This window comes from Oncorhynchus tshawytscha, linkage group LG13, assembly GCF_018296145.1.
Source record: "Oncorhynchus tshawytscha isolate Ot180627B linkage group LG13, Otsh_v2.0, whole genome shotgun sequence".
In the NCBI taxonomy this organism is placed as follows: Eukaryota; Metazoa; Chordata; class Actinopteri; order Salmoniformes; family Salmonidae; genus Oncorhynchus; species Oncorhynchus tshawytscha.
The window spans coordinates 63,096,579-63,119,183 of NC_056441.1; the positions used below are offsets into that span (position 1 = coordinate 63,096,579).

A 22,605-nucleotide genomic window follows, 5' to 3' on the forward strand; every position below is an offset into this window, starting at 1 on the left:
TGTTGGTCGAAATCCATCAAACAGCGTACTGTACGTTCGTGAATTCAAGCGAAGTGCGCGCAACGTGCGGTGTCGTTCACACTGCATGCTTTGGACAGGAGGAAGGCTAGTCAATACAATCGTGAAAAGCGGGGAAAAGTTCATTGAATTTTTACAGAGAGATGTTGTTATAATCGTGTGCAAACCAAGGCAATTTTCAAGACAAAGCTGTTACCCTGGACGTGGAGCAGGAGGTATGGTTTGGTAGACCCTCTGGTTGTGTAATTGAGCTGGTTAGCATTAGCAGACTAACGTTAGCTAGTACTTTCATTTTGGGCCTTCACAAAAAAGTTGTCGCCCAACCAATAACAATTACTAACCAACTAGTTGTTTAAATCAGACCATAGCTTAGTATTTTGTTAATCTATTGGTGAACAAATTTGCCCACTTTTTTTTCTTCTCCCCAATGAGTGTGCTAACGACGCACTTGAAATTGTACTCGTGCTACAACTAAGTTACAAAGCATTCGCACATTCATTGGCTAAGATAATTTAGCTAGCCAGCGAACTAACGTTAGCTAGCTTTCCAGACTTTGCACTGCTAAAGAGTTCACCTACTAACGTTAACTAACAAACATTAGGACGAATTTACCAGATAGGAGCAGCCATGCCTTTACATGTTGCTAATTCGAAACATTTCGTGATGAATTTGGTTGAAGCACAATAAGCTGATGCGTTACTTGTTATTGACATGCATGGACTATGTACGTTGCTGAAGTACTAGTTAACTAATAATACATTATTCTAGTTTGCCCAATTTTTATGTTTTTTTTGTATGTCTTTCAAGTTGTGAGTCGCCATGGCAGCTGCCTTCCCATATAGAGGGGTACCAGGTGGAATGCCCCCAGGTATCCATCCCCCAGCCCAGGTTCCAGACTACATGTCTGAGGAAAAACTGCAAGAGAAAGGTGGGTTAAGCTCAATGGAGAACTTTTGATCCATGTGTTTTATCTAATGCACAGCTACTGGACTGGCTTCATGGAGCTGTCATCTACTAAAAAGCATAACATTTCATTGCCCCTTTGGCTATGATTTCCATGGGGTTGTTATTCGATTCATAAAATGGAAAATTCCTTTGAATGAACATATCATATAACCATTATTGTTCTCTTCCCAATCCGACAGCCAGAAAATGGCAGCAGTTGCAGGCAAAGCGCTACTCTGAGAAGAGGAAGTTTGGGTTTGTTGACGCCCAGAAGGAGGACATGCCACCTGAGCACGTCCGTAAGATCATCAGGGACCACGGTGACATGACCAACAGGAAATTCCGTCACGACAAGAGGGTATACCTGGGGTAAGAAGCAACTTCCCAGTGCCTCTATGGAACTCTGGTGATTTGGATTAGAATTGAGAAAATGTTGTTTATGATACCCAGGGGTGAATGTAAAGTGGTACGGTGTCCTGGGCAAAATAAATAATGTGATACGCAGTACATATAGAACATGAACCTAAAGCAATAATTAAAACAAAATGGCAAGAAAACTGTAGGCTATTACACCACTATTTATCATTACTGCTTGTCAGAGGCATGGAGAATTTAGCAAATGGACTTTAACTATATATTCATGTACATACTACCTCAATTGGGCCGACCAACCAGTGCTCCAGCGCATTGGCTAACTGGGCTTATCTGCATTCTGACCCGCCACCCCCTCTTACGCTTCTGCTATTCTCTGTTCATCATATATGCATAGTCACTTTAACCATATCTCCATGTACATACTACCTCAATCAGCCTGACTAACTGGTGTCTGTATGTAGCCTCGCTACTTTTATAGCCTCGCTACTGTATATAGCCTGTTTTATTCCTTTACTTACCTATTGTTCACCTAATACCCTTTTTTGCACTATTGGTTATAGCCTCTAAGTAAGCATTTCACTGTCAGGTCTACCTACACCTGTTGTATTTGGCGCACGTGACAAATAAACTTAGATTTGAATGGACCTGAAAACGGGTGATATAGTCTATGGTTAGATGAGAACACTGACATTTTGCTAAGGTAGCAATGAGTGGCTGCATAAATTCTGGCCTAATGACAATTGGGGTGTTTTGTGTGACATATGCCTCTTAACATTCACCATTGTTTGGAGGCTGGAAATATGTTTAGAGTGGATTAACATGCGCGGGTAGCCTAGTAAATGAGCCCTTTGAAGTGTTTATTTGACAGAGGTCCCGTACAGGGAATACATTCATCTTACTGCTGATGAAATCTGACATTGTTTGGTTACCATTTTGAACCTGGTTGTTTAGATGTTTAATTTCATGTGGAGATTACAATGGTGAAATCTACAGTGAATATTTGATCAATTATTGCATGAGAGCACAAGGTGTTCTGGATGACTGATCTCGCTCTTCGTAGCCGATGTAAGACCTTTAAACATGTTAACATTCACAAGACCGCGGGGCCAGACGGGATACCAGGATGTGTACTCAGAACATGCGCTGACCAGCTGGTAAGTGTCTTAACTGACATTTTCAACCTATCCTTGATCCGGTCTGTAATACCAACTTGTTTCAAGCAGACCTCTATACACCCCGTGCACATGAACGCCAAGGTAACCTGCACTCACATTTACAGCGATGAAATGCTTTGAAGCTATGGTCATGGCTCACATCAGAAACCCTGGACCCACTCCAATTCAGATACCGCCCCAACAGATCCACAGATGACGCAATCTCTATTGCACTCCACATTGCTCTCGCCCACCTGGACAAAAGGAATACCTATGTAAGAATGAGTTTCATTGACTACAGCTCAGGACCCTGGGAATTAATACCTCCCTCTGCAACTGGATCCTTGACTTCCTGATGGGCAGCCCCCAGGCATTGAGGGTAGGCTACAGCGCTTCCGCCATGCTGACCATCAACACGTGTGCTTAGTCCTCTCCTGTTCTCAGAGTGGCCGTGCACAATTCCAACACCATCAAGTTTGCTGAGGACACAACTGCTCAACTTGAGCTAGACAAAGGAGCTGATCGTGGACTACAGGAAATGGAGGGGCAAGCATGCCCCCACCCACATCGGTTGTACTTTAGTGGAGCGGGTCAAGAACTTCAATTCCCCGGTGTTCACATCACTAAGGAATTAACATGGTCCACCCACACAGTTGTGAAGAGGGCATGACAGCGCCTCTTTCCCTTTAGGAGGGTGAAAAGATTTGGCATGGGTTCTTAGATCCTCAGCATCTTGACGGGCTGCATCTCTGCTCAGTAAGGCACCTGATTGCAAGGTGTTGAGTACGGCCATGTACATCACTGTGGCCAAGCTCACTGCCATCCAAAAATGGTCAGTCTCCAGCCACCCAAGTCATAGACTGTTCTCTCTGCTACCACACAGCAAGCGGTGCCAGTGCAGCTGTGTCTGGAACCAACAGGACCCGGCATACACGCATACTTACACTGACATTCTAACACACACGTCATATGCGCACACATGCATACGGAAGCCACACAAAAGGACAGGAAAGTAAGCATTTCACTGTTAGCCTATACCTGTTGTTTACGAAGCATTTGATAAATAAAATGTTTTGTGGTTTGCTAACTATGCCCCCCATCCTCCTCTTTTCACCCAATGCTCACACCACTTCCTATGTCTCCACTAATCTTCCCATCTCTCCTTTGTGTGTTGTCTTCTCCACAGAGCTCTGAAGTACATGCCCCACGCGGTGCTGAAGCTACTGGAGAACATGCCCATGCCCTGGGAGCAGATCAGAGACGTGCCTGTCCTTTACCACATCACTGGAGCCATCTCCTTCGTCAACGAGATCCCGTGGGTCATAGAGCCTGTCTACATCGCCCAGTGGGGGTAAGACGGACTAATATTCTGTTCGTGCATGTTTTTATTTCTGTTTTGGTGTAATTTTTAGAGTGAATGAACAATTGAGGACTGTGTATGGATTTAAGCATGCCTAGTTTCCATTAAAGTCCTATTTAGAATTTTTAGAAACTAGAGTTAGCCATTGATGCCTCAAACCACCTAGATGATCCTCGTTCACTCCCTAGTTAAATTCTCTCCGTAGCGCCATGTGGATCATGATGCGTCGTGAGAAGAGGGATCGTCGTCACTTCAAGCGTATGCGCTTCCCTCCTTTTGACGATGAGGAACCTCCGCTGGACTACGCTGATAACATCCTGGACGTGGAGCCACTGGAGGCCATCCAGATGGAGCTGGATGCAGAAGAGGACTCCTCCGTGGCTGAGTGGCTCTACGAACACCAGCCCCTCAAGGACGCCAACAAGTGAGTCACAGCGAAGCCTGTTTTGGTTTCTCTCTGGGCAGTCCTGATGTGTAAAGGACACCTGTTCACTGAGTTTCATTTTATTTTCAAATTACACAGTTTAAACTATTGCCTGGTGGTCATCAGAATATTATCACAGCGTACCAAAGACCTGAAACCTCTTAATGTAAGCCACAATATTTAAACACAAGTCTTGGTTGGTTTAGCACAAGTTCTGAGTAAGTTGAAATCAGTCTTCTTCAAGCTAAAACACGACTAGATTGGTTGTCTATTTTCTTTTTGTCCTTGTATGAACCTGCCTTTCTCACCTTCCCTTCAACCCCAGGTATGTGAACGGGACCACGTACAGGCGTTGGCAGTTCACCCTGCCCATGATGTCCACGCTGTACCGTCTGGCCAACCAGCTGCTGACTGACCTGGTGGACTACAACTATTTCTACCTGTTTGACCTGAAGGCCTTCTTCACCTCCAAGGCCCTCAACATGGCCATCCCCGGGGGACCTAAGTTTGAACCCCTAGTTAGGGACATCAACCTCCAGTAAGAGCTGGGGCATTTAGTCTGTTACCCCTTAGTGGGGACTCTTAAATACATTGCTGAATCGCTCAAATAAATATTTTTAGTGCTGTCTAACTTGTGGTGGCTTTTGGGCATTACACTGTGGAAGTATCTGTTCCTCAACTCTCTTCTCCCATCTCAGAGATGAAGACTGGAACGAGTTCAACGACATCAACAAGATCATCATCAGACAGCCTATCAGGACAGAGTACAAGATTGCCTTCCCATACCTGTACAACAACCTTCCCCACCACGTTCACCTCACCTGGTGAGAAAGATGCCCTCTACTGACATTACTGTCTATCTCATACAGGCCCCAGAACATCCTCCTAGATTCTAGAAATGGAAACCTCCTATTGACATGCACACATTTGGGTGATATGCCACCAATGCTAACAAGTGTTTCTGTAGGTACCACACTCCCAATGTGGTGTTCATCAAGACTGAGGATCCTGATTTGCCAGCGTTTTACTTTGACCCCCTGATCAACCCCATCTCCCACAGACACTCAGTCAAGGTATGTGTTGTTTTTAATGTACAGTACGTTATGCACTGCAACCAAATTGCCATTCAGAGACAAATTCCTCTTGAATTGTAATGAACCCTGCCCAAGCAGCTCCTTTAACAACATTAACTTTAAATGTTTTCTCAAATTGTATCTACCTAGCTAGTAGCCCTCCCACAAAGGCGCACTTGCATTGGTTTGCTTGCAAGTGCGTAACGACTGGAGGAAAATTGAATTGAATGGTGGGTTACTGGCTGAACAGAATCTGTGCTGCAGTTGGTCCATCAGCATTCAAACACCTATTTTGAGATTGGAGGAGTCAACTAATAGCAGATACTTCTTTATTGTAGTGTTGTTTTGTCCCCCCCCCCCAACATCTCTCACACATACTCACACCCCTACAGAGTCAGGAGCCTCTGCCAGAGGATGACGAAGAGTTTGAGCTTCCAGAGTACGTGGAGCCCTTCTTGAAGGAGACGCCCCTCTACACAGACAACACAGCCAATGGAATCGCTCTGCTCTGGGCACCACGCCCCTTCAACTTGCGCTCTGGGAGGACCAGGCGGGCCATCGACATCCCACTCATCAAGAACTGGTGAGGAAACACTCAAATAACATTATTTGGTAATGTTCATGTAGGGTGGGAATGTATTTATTGCCTTTTTTAAACCAGGTAAGTCATTGGAAACCTTCTCTTTTACAATAAATACTCAGTAACTTGTCCTACATAGACCTTTAATGACTGAAGATGACTGCTATATCTGTGAACTCTCTTGTCTCTGCTGATATTGTAAACCTAATAAAGATGGCATGGTAATACTAAATGAACATCTAATTAGTCAGTGTCTGCCTGACTGCCTCCCATGTCAGGTATCGTGAGCACTGCCCGGCCGGCCAGCCAGTGAAGGTGCGTGTGTCTTACCAGAAACTGCTCAAGTACTATGTACTCAACGCTCTCAAACACAGACCACCCAAGGCCCAGAAGAAGAGGTAAGCATCAATGATGCTTCTCAAGTTACTAAACTAACCCCCAATTTCATCAATGATTGTTCGTAGATGTTTGATACGGAAAAATAACTGACATTTACTATTTGCAGCACAATTTTGTGGAAAAAATATACCACAAGTACAACAATCTGACCAGCCTCCTCTGTCCTCCCCTACCAGGTACTTGTTTCGTTCCTTTAAAGCCACCAAGTTCTTCCAGTCGACTAAGCTGGACTGGGTGGAGGTGGGCCTGCAGGTGTGCAGACAGGGATACAACATGCTGAACCTGCTCATCCACCGCAAGAACCTCAACTACCTGCACCTGGATTACAACTTCAACCTCAAGCCTGTCAAGACCCTCACCACGAAGGTAACCAGACAAACTAGATGCCAACTGATGTAAGAGGGGCAAGATGGAGAGAAGTCCTGTCCAACCCCCGGCTTACCACAGACCTTCTTAGTTGTCAACATTGCGTAACTAAATCCTAATTTGTGTAGCACAATATTAACGGGTGCTTGTGACATGCTGCATTGCAAGCATGTTTTATCTAACCTGCAGCGAGTTAACAATTTAGTAGTGGTGTTGGCCAACTTTGTGGAAATTTGCAGATAGAAATGTCGTGTCAGAGGCATGATTGTTCTACTTATCATATTTCTATCTAAATGCAGTCCATAACCTTGTGCCCTGCTGAATGCGCCTGTGGTGTCTGTCTTTTCTTCAGGAACGTAAGAAGTCCAGGTTCGGGAATGCCTTCCATCTGTGCAGAGAGGTGCTGCGTCTCAGCAAGCTGGTGGTGGACAGCCACGTGCAGTACAGACTGGGCAACGTGGATGCTTTCCAGGTCAGCAACACAGCACTTGAATAACATCAAAGCTCCAATAAAATCTTTCTTTATTTGGTGTTAAATAGCATGATTTGATTTTGGCTCACAATTGGAAGTGCCTGTTAGAAATTCAAACCTATTTAAAGTCTTTCCTAATATGTATTGTTTCTCCCTACTTCCTCCTTGGTCTGTAGTTGGCAGATGGGCTGCAGTACATCTTTGCCCATGTGGGCCAGCTGACTGGCATGTACCGCTACAAGTACAAGCTGATGAGACAAATCCGGATGTGCAAGGACCTCAAGCACCTCATCTACTACCGCTTCAACACTGTGAGTACTGAGTATACACCCACACACTTATATCCATGTAAATGGTCACAAACATTACCTATGTTGTCAATTTCGTAAAGGAACAATTTTCCATTATTGCCAACATGTCTGAAACACCACTAAGTAACACATCTGCTCTGTAATGTATTGGTGGTGATATTGGGACACAACTAAAGGCTGAGTTTGTTGTTGAAGGTATGTGTTTTGCTGTGTGTTCTCAGGGTCCAGTGGGTAAGGGTCCAGGCTGTGGGTTCTGGGCACCAGGATGGAGAGTGTGGCTGTTCTTTATGAGGGGCATCACCCCTCTGCTGGAGAGATGGCTGGGCAACCTGCTGGCCAGGCAGTTTGAAGGTAAGGCCTTTTAACTTCCCTTTATCATAGGTGATGTTAGAACTGTTTGTGATACTAATTATCACATGAGGCACAATGGCCTATCAATGAACTACTTGCTTACCCAGTTGCATTTGAGCCCTTGAACAAAAGTAAATATTTTGATAAGTGTGTTTGTGAAGGGTGAGGAGAGGGAAAAAGCAGGACCATGAACTGTGACGACAAGAAAACGCAAATGAATTCACTGTGGATCGTGAGAAGCTCTCGTACTGATGGACTGATTGGGAACACCAGTCAATCAACCAATTGTGGATGTCCCCTTCAACAGGTCGTCACTCCAAGGGCGTGGCGAAGACTGTGACGAAGCAGCGTGTGGAGTCCCACTTTGACCTGGAGCTGCGTGCGGCCGTGATGCACGACATCCTGGACATGATGCCTGAGGGCATCAAGCAGAACAAGGCCAGAACCATCCTGCAGCACCTCTCTGAGTCCTGGCGCTGCTGGAAGGCCAACATCCCCTGGAAGGTATGAGATTATAGAGATGAAAAGGCATGAGGCAGCATATAGGGTAAATTAATGTTGGGGCTTCATTCCAGGGTCTTGTGTGCTTGATTTTACAGCCAGAAAGGTAGGGGCAGTTCAGGGAATGTTTGCTTTAAGAATATTTATTGGTGACATGTTATAGAAATATAATCTTTCATCAAACTCGGTTGTCTTCAGCATTTATGATTTTGTAAGCAATAAACAGAACTTGTTTTCCTGAAAGGTTCAACATTTGCCATTACTGGAAGGTAGTTCATTTACACCTATGCAGTACTGGGACAGCTTTTGACACATCTAATCCATGTCGTCCCTCCAGGTCCCAGGCCTGCCCACACCCATCGAGAACATGATCCTACGCTACGTGAAGGCCAAAGCTGATTGGTGGACCAACACGGCCCACTACAACCGCGAGCGAATCAGGCGCGGCGCAACCGTGGACAAGACTGTGTGCAAGAAGAACCTGGGTAGACTGACCCGTCTGTACCTGAAGGCTGAGCAGGAGAGGCAGCACAACTACCTGAAGGTAATACAGCACACACTATGATCCTCATTTATGGCATGGAAGGCACTAGGTAAGTGCATAGCTGTTGCAACCATAGACGTAGAACACATAGTTCTCTCTATTGTGCAACTACCTTCTCTGCTGTGAGGAGTGTAGACAATTCAGCCATGCAACAGCAAACCAGCAGAGTTAACAGGGCCACCAGTCTCTCAAGAACAGGCTGAGTCGGTAGTATAATACTCTGACACTTGTTTAAAAAAATGTGTGTGTGTATATATGGGATGTTTGTTTCTAGAAAAATAGAATTTAATGGCACTGCTTATTTATTTGTATCGTAACTTGGTTCCTATGACTTCATCTTGCCATATGCAGTGTGTATAATGTGTCAGCTGTGTCTCCCAGGATGGTCCATACATCACAGCAGAAGAGGCTGTGGCCATCTACACCACAACAGTCCACTGGCTGGAGAGCAGACGCTTCTCCCCCATCCCCTTCCCCCCACTGTCCTACAAACACGACACCAAACTGCTCATCCTGGCCCTGGAGAGGCTCAAAGAGGCCTACAGGTAACACACACCAACTCCCTGTAGCCGCCTCCTGTTAGGGAACATGTACTGAAAAAGATGGCTTTAGATCCTTTCTGCTAGGGTATCTTGCAGTGATTTGACCGTGTGGTTGTTTTCTCTTCCCAGTGTGAAGTCCAGGCTGAACCAGTCTCAGAGAGAGGAGTTGGGGCTGATAGAGCAGGCCTATGACAACCCTCACGAGGCCCTGTCCAGAATCAAACGGCACCTGCTCACACAGAGAGCCTTCAAAGAGGTTAGTCCCAGGACCAACTCTAAATACACACTGGGCTTTTTGCTTAAGCCACCCTCTAAATTTCATCCCTTTTCGTCTAACTATATGGAGATGATTTGAACTTTCAGTTGACCAAGTTAACTGTCCTAAGAACCAAATCTATCTCGCTTCTATGAACTTAGCACTCACCCATTCCACTCCAATTGCTCTCCTCCCCCCTCTCTCTAGGTTGGCATAGAGTTCATGGACCTGTACAGTCACCTGGTGCCTGTGTATGATGTGGAGCCCCTGGAGAAGATCACGGATGCCTACCTGGACCAGTACCTGTGGTATGAGGCTGACAAACGACGTCTCTTCCCCCCCTGGATCAAACCAGCTGACACAGAGCCTCCTCCACTCCTTGTCTACAAGTGGTGCCAAGGTGAGGACTAGGTTGGGTAGATTTTGAGTGTGTTTATAGTAGTTGTATTTATGTCCTGTATGTGTATTCACAGAGCCAATGCATATTGTATAATAGGAGAAAGTATCTACGCCCTCTGCAATCGTTTCTGTTCAACGCTTTCAATAATTCTATATCCATTCATTGTAGGATACAAATCAGACTTTTTTTCCCTTCGTGTTTTGTAACCAGGCATCAACAACCTGCAGGATGTGTGGGAGACGATGGAGGGAGAGTGTAACGTGATGCTGGAGTCTCGCTATGAAAAGATGTATGAGAAAATAGATCTGACGCTGCTCAACAGACTGCTGCGTCTCATCGTGGACCACAACATCGCTGACTACATGACTGCCAAGAACAATGTGGTCATCAACTACAAGGTGAGAGCACCTTGCTGTCTCGAAGAGGGGTTTATTGTGCAGGGTTTGGATCAAGTCAATTTAATTTGAGTCAATTCAGGAAGTAAACTGAGATTCCAATTTTCCTCATTCAAAAGCAATGACGAAGATATTGTGCTGGTCTTTTTTGTCAGTTAAATGATGGCATTGTTTGATATTATACCTTTTACTTTTCGCTACTAACTGTTTAGTTGCTTATATATATCCTTCTTCTCTCCCATCCCAGGACATGAACCACACCAACTCGTACGGTATCATCCGTGGTCTGCAGTTTGCATCGTTCATCGTGCAGTACTACGGCCTGGTCATGGACCTGTTGGTGCTGGGGCTCCACCGGGCCAGTGAGATGGCTGGACCCCCTCAGATGCCCAACGACTTCCTGTCCTTCCAGGATACAGCCACCGAGAGTGCTCACCCCATCCGCCTCTATTGCAGATACATTGACCGCATACATATCTTCTTCAGGTACAAAACAGCAACACAACACCTTAGATAGAAGTTAGTACTCCTTAACTGACGCTACATCAAATACCTGAGTAGGAGCAGAAGAGACACACACATACACAGATTTTACTTGGTGCAGACTAACGGCTTAGACTTATCCATGTAGGTATCTGTTGAAATCTGTAGAAGCTCAGTGATTGACGTGTCCTGCTCTTTTCTCCTTCTTCCAGGTTCTCAGCTGATGAGGCCAGGGACCTGATCCAGAGGTACCTAACGGAGCACCCTGACCCCAACAATGAGAACATTGTGGGCTACAACAACAAGAAGTGCTGGCCCAGAGACGCCAGGATGAGACTGATGAAGCACGACGTCAACCTGTGAGTCGTTGTCGCCCCCCCCCATTGTTTGTTCTTTATATGGAACAGTAGCTGAGAAAATAATGTAGGACTCATTTGAGATGTACTGATGTGAGACATCCACATTTTATTTTCCCTGCTTCACCAATGTTGTAATTCTGGTTAATTCAGCTTCAGAAGTCTGCATTGTCAGTTGAGCTCTGCAGAATCACTGCATTTTGGACCTATCTTTGTTTCCAAACATTGAATATTATTAATCATTAGTTATGCTAGACACATCAGGGGTGCGATAGTCTACGGTCTGTACCAGCAATGGGTATCTGTAGGAGGAATGGTCAGTGCAATTAAGCTTGGAATGTACTGAGTGTAGGGGAAGCGATCACATGTGGCAGCAGTGATAAGGGGAGAGAGCCGTGGTTTAGTGATGAAGGGGGTCGAGGTCAGGTCACAGGGAGAAGGAACACTTTATTACCCGTATCACTTAATTTCCTGCCTAGCAATAAAGATGCAATGTTTAGCAAGAAGGAGGAGACTCCACCCCAAATTGGGGTGTATATATACCACCACTGGTAGAACCACTTCTTGGTCTGTTCAGCTGTTCTATCCTCTGCGATGAATGAACTTTGTTTAAGCTTTCATAGTGTCTGTTGAGCTCTTACTCTGATATTTAGAACCTAACACCAGCAACTTGAATGGCAGGAACAGCGATACTCCTATCTTGTGAAATAATAGTTGTCCCTTCCTCTCTGTAACCGTCCAGGGGTCGTGCTGTGTTCTGGGACATTAAGAACCGCCTGCCTCGCTCTGTGACCACGGTTCAATGGGAGAACAGCTTTGTGTCAGTCTACAGCAAAGACAACCCTAACCTGCTCTTCAACATGTGTGGCTTCGAGTGCCGCATCCTGCCCAAGTGTCGCACCAGCTACGAGGAGTTCACCCACAAGGACGGAGTATGGAACCTGCAGAACGAGGTGAGAGCGCAAATGTAGGGATGGAGGAAGAGGGATGTTGCCTGGTTAACTTAGTTTATACCCAGTTTAAACTAAGTTTATACCAGTTGACCCTGTCCTTCGTCCCCATGGCGATACAGTGGTGTGCTAAATAACCATGGCAGCTGCCACCAGATAGTCAGACCTTCATCACCGTGGCTGACTGGAACTGATACGTTGCTACGCTATTGTCCCTTGTACTAAGACAAGGCTGTTCTTGCTGTGTGTGTGTGTAGGTGACCAAAGAGCGTACTGCCCAGTGTTTCCTGCGTGTGGATGATGAGTCCATGCAGCGGTTCCACAACAGAGTCAGACAGATCCTCATGGCCTCAGGATCCACCACCTTTACCAAGGTAAACAACTCCTTTACAAAACATCACTGTTTCTTTCTTCGCCAAGGTTCTGTAATTTTATATAGAAGTATACCAACTAAAGAAATCTGTTGTCAAAATGAAATTCATCATTAGTTGGGTTCATAACAGTAGTTATGAGAACCGTACTAATGTCGAAATACATTAACCCCCCCCAATCTCCCCTCAGATTGTCAACAAGTGGAACACGGCTCTGATAGGGCTGATGACGTACTTCCGTGAGGCGGTGGTCAACACCCAGGAGCTGCTGGACCTGCTGGTGAAATGTGAGAACAAGATCCAGACCCGTATCAAGATCGGTCTCAACTCCAAGATGCCCAGTCGCTTCCCCCCTGTGGTCTTCTACACCCCCAAGGAGCTGGGAGGGCTGGGCATGCTATCCATGGGACACGTCCTCATCCCACAGTCCGATCTGAGGTAAGCGCAAAATGCAGAGTGTGTAGAAGCTAGGATTTGTCCAAAAAGGGCCATAGATGTTCCTGTATGAGGTTAACTAAGTCTACTTACTGCAAACTTAGAGAACATGGTATTGATAAATGTGAGCTGGATAATGATGTGACATTCCTAGTTGACTAATGAAGATAGACCTGGTTGCATTACTTCCTCTTTGAAATGTAGTTATTACATATTAATGCATGTTTTAAATTACAAGTTAGAGGGAAGTTTTCCTTCCTGCCACTAACCCATCTTGTCCTGCTGCCCTCCCTCTCCCCCAGGTGGTCAAAGCAGACTGACGTTGGCATCACCCATTTCCGGTCCGGTATGAGCCACGAGGAGGACCAGCTGATTCCTAACCTGTACCGCTACATCCAGCCCTGGGAGAGTGAGTTCATCGACTCCCAGAGAGTTTGGGCAGAGTATGCCCTGAAGAGACAGGAGGCTATCGCACAGAACAGGTACTGAACACCTACACAGGCAAGGCAGTTGCTCTATCTCAACCCCTGGTCCCCATGTAGGCTGGATTTAAGCTCCACTTGGCGTTCTTAATCACACACTGCACGGATGGTTCCACTTGGAGATTTTGGTGCATGCCAGAATGTATAACTCAACATTTTAGAGGGTTTGCTAAGGAGAAGACTGTTCAAAGTGTAAATGTAGCCTTCGCTCCATATTCTTTAACTAGATGGTCATACGGGTCAGAGGTTTAGTACTATGAGAGTTGATAGATGTCTTGTGTTCCTGTCAGGCGTCTGACCCTGGAGGACTTAGAGGACTCTTGGGACAGAGGTATCCCCCGTATCAACACCCTGTTCCAGAAGGACAGACACACGCTGGCCTACGACAAGGGCTGGAGGGTCCGCACTGACTTCAAACAGTACCAGGTAAAACAGTAACCAGGTGGTACTCTCACAAAAGTTAACCAATTAAACTCTGGTAAAAGCCTTCAGCGTATGTCCAGGCATTACTGTGATGCTCTTTCTCAGTGTGTCCTAGGTTGTGAAGGAGAACATTAACTCTGTTCTGTCTGATTGTCCTGTAGGTTCTGAAGCAGAACCCGTTCTGGTGGACCCACCAGCGTCACGATGGGAAGTTGTGGAACCTCAACAACTACAGGACAGACATGATCCAGGCTCTGGGAGGGGTGGAGGGCATCCTGGAACACACACTCTTCAAAGGGACCTACTTCCCCACCTGGGAGGGTCTCTTCTGGTCAGTACCACACACTCATTCACTACGTGACGTAGGTTATTGTTGCATGTTTGTGTGCGCCCATTTTCGAACGTATTTATGTAATTCATGCTCAGACATTTATTGCAGTATAACATAATGTAGATGTGGGGTTTTACCTAGCTAACCTCCAGCCTTATCTCTACTTCACCACAGGGAGAAAGCCAGTGGCTTTGAGGAGTCCATGAAGTGGAAGAAGCTGACCAACGCCCAGAGATCTGGTTTGAACCAGATCCCCAACCGTCGCTTCACCCTCTGGTGGTCCCCCACCATCAACAGGGCCAACGTGAATACCTGATTACACACACACACACACACACACACGGATGCATATCCCAGATTGGTTTTGTGTCTTTATATTGTCACTCTTAACTCACAATCACGCTCTGTACTCTGTCCTCTCTAGGTGTACGTGGGTTTCCAGGTGCAGCTGGATCTGACCGGGATCTTCATGCACGGAAAGATCCCCACCCTGAAAATCTCCCTCATCCAGATCTTCAGGGCTCACTTGTGGCAAAAGATCCACGAGAGTGTCGTCATGGATCTCTGTCAGGTACTTTTATCTCCAGCTTGATGTATTTGGTTCAATCAGGGATCACAGGAAGACGGATGATCTTGAGACATGGCTGTAGACTCCAATGATACGTTTGTGTACCTTTCCCTTCAATGCCTTTCCAGGCAGCAATAACTTGCAGAACACAAATACATTTTATTAAGGACATTCTCTACCAACATCACACAAAAAAACGTGGTTGAAAAGTACATTTTTATCATATGAAACTTTTCAAAAAAATCTGTTTCCTCTGTCTGTGTAGGTGTTTGACCAGGAGCTGGATGCCCTGGAGATCGAGACAGTGCAGAAAGAGACCATTCACCCCAGGAAGTCCTACAAGATGAACTCTTCCTGTGCCGACATACTACTCTTCGCCTCCTACAAGTGGAACGTCTCACGCCCCTCCCTGCTCGCTGACTCAAAGTACGACGCTACAGTTTTTTTTAACCTTTTTTCCAGGTTAACACTGAAGCTGTGTCTTTGTTGGTTGGATATGAGCTATGTTTTGCAGGTATCCATTTTAATGTGCCATCTCAAAATGGAAACGGCTTCCAAACTTCCATGACATAATAGATCCAAGTTTGACAAGAAGCCAAGTTATTCTTGCCAGAGAGACAATGACTCGCACGACATCGAGACCTTATTTCTGTCTTAGTACTAATAAATCCATGACCTCTCTCCCTCTTCAGGGACGTGATGGACAGCACCACCACCCAGAAGTACTGGATCGACATACAGCTTCGCTGGGGAGACTACGACTCTCACGACATCGAGCGCTACGCCAGAGCCAAGTTCCTGGACTACACCACAGACAACATGAGCATCTACCCCTCCCCCACCGGGGTGCTCATCGCCATCGACCTGGCCTACAACCTCCACAGGTAAGCATAGCTACGCTAGCATTTCTGCTAATGTCTGCATGACAAGTAATGGATACATTTGCTAGCCTGTAGACATGAGTTCTAGCATTACCACTAATGTCCACATGATAAGTGTGGTGATGGGAAATATTGTTAGCGTAGCTAGTCGTCTTGTATAGTTGTCAACAGTTGCCCTCTCACACACGTGAACTCAAGGGTGTTATTTAACACTTGTTTGTTTACATCTATCACATGACATAGGAACTCACCAGCCACCCTCTTTCTTTCCTCCCTCCCTACCTCTCTCCCGTCTCTCCAGTGGGTACGGTAACTGGTTCCCGGGAGGCAAGCCCCTGATCCAGCAGGCCATGGCTAAGATCATGAAGGCCAACCCTGCTCTGTACGTCCTGAGGGAGCGCATCCGTAAGGGTCTGCAGCTCTACTCCTCAGAGCCCACTGAGCCCTACCTGTCCTCCCAGAACTACGGCGAGCTCTTCTCCAATCAGATCATCTGGTTTGTGGACGACACTAACGTATACCGTGTCACCATCCACAAGGTGGGTGAGGAGTCTGGGGCTGAATTAGAATTATTAGAGAACCGACATTCTGAGATTCATGTCAACGTTCTAGGGCTTCTAATTTTATGGGTTGGATTCTCTGGCACAGCAGTGTACCTCCTAGAATATTTTTTTACTGTAACATTTTCAGACAATGAAACATTTCTGAGAATATATACTGTTAGGTAACTAGTCTCAGAGGATGTTAAACACTGTTCATCTTCGGTCATGTAAATACTCCTGCTCTGTCCTTGCAGACGTTTGAGGGTAACTTGACCACCAAGCCCATCAACGGAGCCATCTTCATCTTCAACCCCAGGACAGGCCAGCTCTTCCTCAAGATCATCCACACCTCTGTGTGGGCCGGACAGAAACGTCTGGGACAGGTTCGTCTTCAAATGAAAAATACCTTTTACTCTCTTTAGCAAAGCACAGGGCAATCAGACTCTGGAAAGGAGCAAATCAAAAATTAATGAAAGACTAGTTATGCTCAATGTCCTCACTACTTTTCCTCCCCTCTTTCTTTCCTTCTCTTCACTCTCCCTTTTATAGCTGGCGAAGTGGAAGACAGCTGAGGAGGTGGCTGCTCTGATTCGTTCACTTCCTGTGGAGGAGCAGCCCAAACAGATCATTGTCACCAGAAAGGGCATGTTGGACCCCCTCGAGGTGATACCCCATACCTCACAATTACATTGATTGATTACACTGCACCTCATTGATATAGACACAGCATTAATCTGCCCAATTTACAGATCAGTACTTGACTGAGATGATAAATATTTTGACTATCACGCTTCTTTCTCTGTGATACGGTTGAGACTATTGAAAAACTGAGATGACCAATGTGTAGCAATCACAATCTCTTTACAACCTAACATTTTATTTTTATCCCTTTCTCCTCCCAGGTCCACTTGCTGGACTTCCCCAACATTGTGATCAAGGGCTCTGAGCTACAGCTGCCCTTCCAGGCCTGTCTGAAGGTGGAGAAGTTTGGAGACCTAATCCTGAAGGCCACCGAGCCTCAGATGGTCCTGTTCAACCTGTATGATGACTGGCTCAAGACCATCTCCTCCTACACCGTTAGTCTACTTCCTACTATTTTTGTACAAGAATGAGACTTAAGCAAGGTGGTGGTAGTAGACTGACTGGTTCAAGGCGTGAGTGGCTGTTCACTTCCTGTGGCCGATAATACTAGAATGAGACTAAAAAGGATTCAACAGAGATTTCTGCCAAATCTAGCCATTAGTGTTTATAAAAAAATTAAGTGTATTGTATACATAGGAGCCGGCTAACTGAAAAATTATGCCATAAATATCAACAATGTCTAGTCCTGTTTCTCATTCTAGAAGCTCTTCTGGAGTGCAAAACCTTTATTGGGTGAGCCGTTTCTGTCATACCCCTGTTTAACCAGTGTCTGTGTGGCTCTGTTTCCTGTCTCTAGGCGTTCTCCCGTCTCATCCTGATCCTAAGGGCGCTCCATGTGAACAACGACCGTGCCAAGGTGATCCTGAAGCCCGATAAGACCACCATCACAGAGCCTCACCACATCTGGCCCACGCTGACCGATGAGGAGTGGATCAAGGTGGAGGTGCAGCTCAAAGACCTCATCCTGGCCGACTATGGAAAGAAGAACAAGTGAGTGGCTATAATGTCTGTGGTGGCCTTTGTAAAGCTGTCATGAAGCTTCACAACGCTGTCATATGTATATTAACTTCCATTTGCTATTATGAGAGTTCACAACACCTACAAGAAAAATCTCTAACCATCTCAATAAGCTATTGCAAAAATGTTTATGGAATCAAGTAACATCTAGGATACCCACTACAAGCGAGCATGCATTTCAATCCCAAATCTCCCTCAACCATATCTGACCTCGACTCTCTGAACTCTCCAGCGTGAACGTGGCATCTCTGACCCAGTCTGAGATCCGTGACATCATCCTGGGCATGGAGATCTCTGCTCCGTCCCAGCAGCGCCAGCAGATTGCTGAGATTGAGAAGCAGACCAAGGAGCAGTCCCAGCTCACTGCCACGCAGACACGCACAGTTAACAAACACGGAGATGAGATCATCACCTCAACAACCTCCAACTACGAGACACAGACCTTCTCCTCCAAGACAGAATGGAGAGTCAGGTATGTAGGGGGAGACATTTTTTGGTACCCTTCCCCAAGTCTGTGCCTTGACACAATCCTGTCTTGGAGCTCTACCGGCAATTCCTTCAACCTAATGGCTTGGTTTTTGCTCTGACATGCACTGTCAACTGTGGGACCTTTTTATATAGACGTGTGTGCCTTTCCAAAACATGTCCAATCATTTGAATTTACAACAGGTGTTTCTACAACTTGATTAGAGTCCATCTCAAGGATGATCAGTGGAAACATGATAATGTCTCATAGCAAAGGGTCTGAATGCTTATGTAAATAATGTATTTCTGTTTTTTATTTTATTCGCCAAAAATTCTAAACCTATGTTCACTTTGTCATGGGGTATTGTGTGTAGATTGAGGAAGAGAAAAAAAAAGAATTTTAGAATAAGGCTGAAATGTAACAAAATGTCACTAGGTCTGAATCCTTTACGAATGCACTGTATATCCTTCCAATCACCCTTGGTGCTGACAAGGGAATGTAATACACTTTGGAGCTTTTTGATTGTTATATTATAGTTATTCCTCAAAGCAGGAGTTGTGAAATCAAGGCCATAGCTTCGGAGGTGAATGGAGCGCCAATAATGGCTCTTTGATAACTTCCTCCTGCAGGGCCATCTCTGCTGCCAACCTGCACCTGAGGACCAACCACATCTATGTGTCGTCTGATGACATCAAGGAGACGGGCTACACCTACATCCTGCCCAAGAACGTCCTCAAGAAGTTCATCTGCATCTCAGACCTGCGAGCCCAGGTCAGTACTGCAGCCTACTGTTTATCCTGTTTGCATCACCGTAACCTCTCCTAGTTATCTCTTTGCTTGTGACCCTTGTGGTAAAATGCCTACAATGATGCTAAAACAGTCAAATCACTCTACCTTCATCTCTTTGTACATCTCTTTAGATATTATTGTAATCTTCTTTATATATGAATGAAGTGCTTAACTGCTTATACAGCTAGAACAGGATTATTTGGTACCCTCAATCATGTCTATTGTATAGTTTTTATATATCGGTCAGTCTGAATGTCTGTTGCTGATGTGTGCATCCTCTCTGCCTCCAGATTGCAGGTTACCTGTACGGCACCAGTCCCCCTGACAACCCCCAGGTGAAGGAGATCAGGTGTATTGTCATGGTACCCCAGTGGGGAACGCATCAGACCGTCCACCTACCCAATCAGCTGCCAGGACACGAGTACCTCAAGGTACAGACTTAGGGGATACCATACACACACTCACACACATGCTCAGATACAAGCATATAATATGATTTGATGGCATGCTGTTTACTGGATCATGTCTCATTACGTGGAAGGGATTAACCATGGACAATGGCTCATTTTCCTTGTCTTCATGTTTTTGAGGCTCATACCAAGTGTGCCATAGCCTTTGAAATTGGAAGTGTTCAGTTCCTGATCAGGGCAGAACACACACGCACTCCTGCTTCCCCTGTGTCTCACCTCCTCTCTACCCCTTCTCCGCCTACAGGAGATGGAGCCCCTGGGTTGGATCCACACCCAGCCCAACGAGTCTCCCCAACTCTCCCCCCAGGACGTCACCAGCCACGCCAAGATCATGGCTGACAACCCCGCCTGGGATGGAGAGAAGACCATCATCATCACCTGCAGGTAGGACAAATACTGTTGTACTTGCTTTTTATTAATCAGCAGTTAATCTACATATAGCAGCAAATTTGAAAAAGGTTTTACTTCATGACAGATCAGGCCAGCCCGGTTATAGAGGGCTTTATTGTATGTTGGTTGAATTGACAGACTTGGTTTAAACCCAGACTGTCTACTCGTCACTGGACTGGGTTAGCCTAAACTAAGGCCTTCAGGTCTTGTCAAGGTTATTCATCGTCCCAACCACCCCAGCTACATTTGTAAACATTGATTAACTCCACCTATACATGCATCACTCTTCTAAACATTCAAGTTGCATCATGTACATCAATGCTAACTACTGTATTACATCTTTATTCATTTCCAGTTTCACTCCTGGCTCCTGCACTCTGACGGCCTACAAGCTGACTCCCAGTGGGTACGAGTGGGGCAGACAGAACACAGACAAGGGCAACAACCCCAAGGGCTACCTGCCCTCCCACTATGAGAGGGTTCAGATGCTTCTGTCTGATCGCTTCCTGGGCTTCTTCATGGTGCCTGGACAGGTCTCCTGGAACTACAACTTCATGGGTGAGTAGTGCATAGAACCCGGGATTTCGCAGACACAGATTAAACCTATTCCTAGATTGAAAAAGCATGCTAAATGGAAAGTCTTGTATAATGGCTAACGCCCGTTATCAGTGTCTTCAAATCTTAGTGTATTTGAAACAATGAAATTCAACATCTGTGTAACATATCAGGGAAATAAGCATATTAGGAGAATAAGCATTTTACAACCACATGCTTGCAGTGTTTGATTATCAACATGTTATCGGGATGTGGACAGCTGCTCGTCAAACATCTCATTCCAAAATCATAGGTATTAATATGGAGTTGGTCCCCCCCTTGTTGCTATAACAGCATTCACTCTTCTGGGAAGGCTTTCCACAAGATGTTGGAACATTGCTTTTTTAACATTTTTACACGCTTCAGCACTCAGCGGTCCTGTTCAGTAAGCTTGTGTGGCCTACCACTTTGTGGCTGAGCAGTTGTTGCTCCTAGACATTTCCACTTCACAATAACAACACTTATAGTTGACTGGTGCAGCTCTAGCAGGGCAGAAATGTGATGAACTGGCTTGTTGGAAAGGTGGTACTTCTGGCAATATAGTGCATCTCAATACATCCTCTCTTCCTCTTTCAGGTGTTCGCCACGACCCCAACATGAAGTATGACCTGCAGCTGTCCAACCCCAAGGAGTTCTACCACGAGGTCCATCGGCCCTCTCACTTCCTCAACTTTGCCTCCCTGCAGGAGGGAGAGATCTACAACGCAGACAGAGAGGACATGTATGGTTGAGACTGGTGCTCCGCTCAGAGATGAGAGGATTACCTCTCTATTGTACATATTCTATGATATGGACATCCTTATGCGGCCTGTCTAGTACAGTCAGACGTATCATTTGACCCAGCCAGCCATGAAGTTATGAATATAACTACTGCTCCATGAAGAAAGGAAATGAGGTACAGCACAGCAATGGCAAACTCACGAGTGTGTGATCTCCATAGCTGTGATGGACTGAGTGTACCAACTGATATGGATGGCCTGAAGTTATTGGGGAATTTGTATGTAAGCCTAGTACCACCTTTTTAGGACACAATGTCACATTGTGTATGTTTTCTGCGAAATGATGTTTGTTCCATTTGTTTGCCCTCTCTCCTCTGATCTCTCCAATAAGGCTTTTCAGCATGTGAATTCTACTGTGTTTCATTTATGGCTTTCCTTTTGACACATTGCTGCCAATGTGTAATGGTATTTGTGTTTGTCTTCAGTCTGTAGTAGTTGATATAGCTGTAAGATTAATTGTTCTGTGGCATTTCTTTAAATGGGTAGTTAATCATATTCATAATGCTCTTTTTTTTCCCGTAGAAACTGAACTGTGACAACGGAATTGATATGTACTGTTTATGATAGCAGTCTCTTACCCACTTGCTATGTTGTGCATTCATTGTGGACACTTGGTTTGGGTTAAAATAAAGATCAACATTTTATAAGTATTTGCCCTTGTTTGGTTGTCTCAGTTTGTGTGTGGGAGTGCAGTTATCATGTATTTTGTGAATAGCACCATCTTATAGCAAGGACACACCAGGGATACTGACTGCTGTGGTACTTAGCATGATATCTGCAGTCAAACTTACTGGTGGCTGAGATGGGACTCATGGGACAGGGTGCAAACTGGCCAAAGACTGAACCTTTTATTTTGTGGCATTGTCTCCATGACGAAGAATTTAGCATTCAAAAAAGAAAAAAAGTACAAACTTTTTTTTTTTACTCTGATTTGTCGTGGCAATGAAACAAATGTGAGTAGATTGTCTTTTAATTGCATTTGATCTATTTTGTTTGATCGATTCCATTTTACCTATGGCTGCTGTTAAAGAACAGTACAGCATCATTGATCGTTTCCCATGCCTTCAGAGGAAATCCAATGTGTATGCTCAGACTGCCTGATGCATTATGGGTGACCTAACGTAACATTACACTGTTATGTGGCTCTTGAAGAGGAGCTTCTTGGACTGC

General features: G+C 45.4%; 1 protein-coding gene across 1 annotated transcript; it reads left to right on the plus strand.

Moving 5' to 3' along the window:
• Window positions 1-30: 30 nt before the first annotated feature.
• Window positions 31-22,085, plus strand: LOC112234733 (pre-mRNA-processing-splicing factor 8-like). Its single transcript, XM_024403014.2, has 43 exons — window positions 31-233; window positions 826-946; window positions 1,164-1,332; window positions 3,679-3,843; window positions 4,058-4,276; window positions 4,602-4,814; window positions 4,975-5,100; window positions 5,244-5,349; window positions 5,742-5,932; window positions 6,208-6,327; window positions 6,505-6,694; window positions 7,047-7,166; window positions 7,343-7,477; window positions 7,699-7,828; window positions 8,136-8,332; window positions 8,667-8,873; window positions 9,255-9,418; window positions 9,545-9,671; window positions 9,879-10,071; window positions 10,282-10,469; window positions 10,714-10,952; window positions 11,162-11,308; window positions 12,048-12,258; window positions 12,513-12,629; window positions 12,817-13,064; window positions 13,364-13,543; window positions 13,834-13,969; window positions 14,128-14,297; window positions 14,472-14,601; window positions 14,722-14,868; window positions 15,131-15,291; window positions 15,558-15,749; window positions 16,048-16,285; window positions 16,543-16,671; window positions 16,838-16,951; window positions 17,191-17,364; window positions 17,727-17,920; window positions 18,180-18,419; window positions 19,043-19,184; window positions 19,493-19,633; window positions 19,917-20,056; window positions 20,418-20,620; window positions 21,233-22,085. The coding sequence occupies exons 2-43, from the start codon at window positions 838-840 to the stop codon at window positions 21,385-21,387; spliced, it is 7,017 nt and encodes a 2,338-aa protein (XP_024258782.1). The 5' UTR covers window positions 31-233; window positions 826-837; the 3' UTR covers window positions 21,388-22,085.
• The last annotated feature ends 520 nt before the right edge of the window (window positions 22,086-22,605 follow it).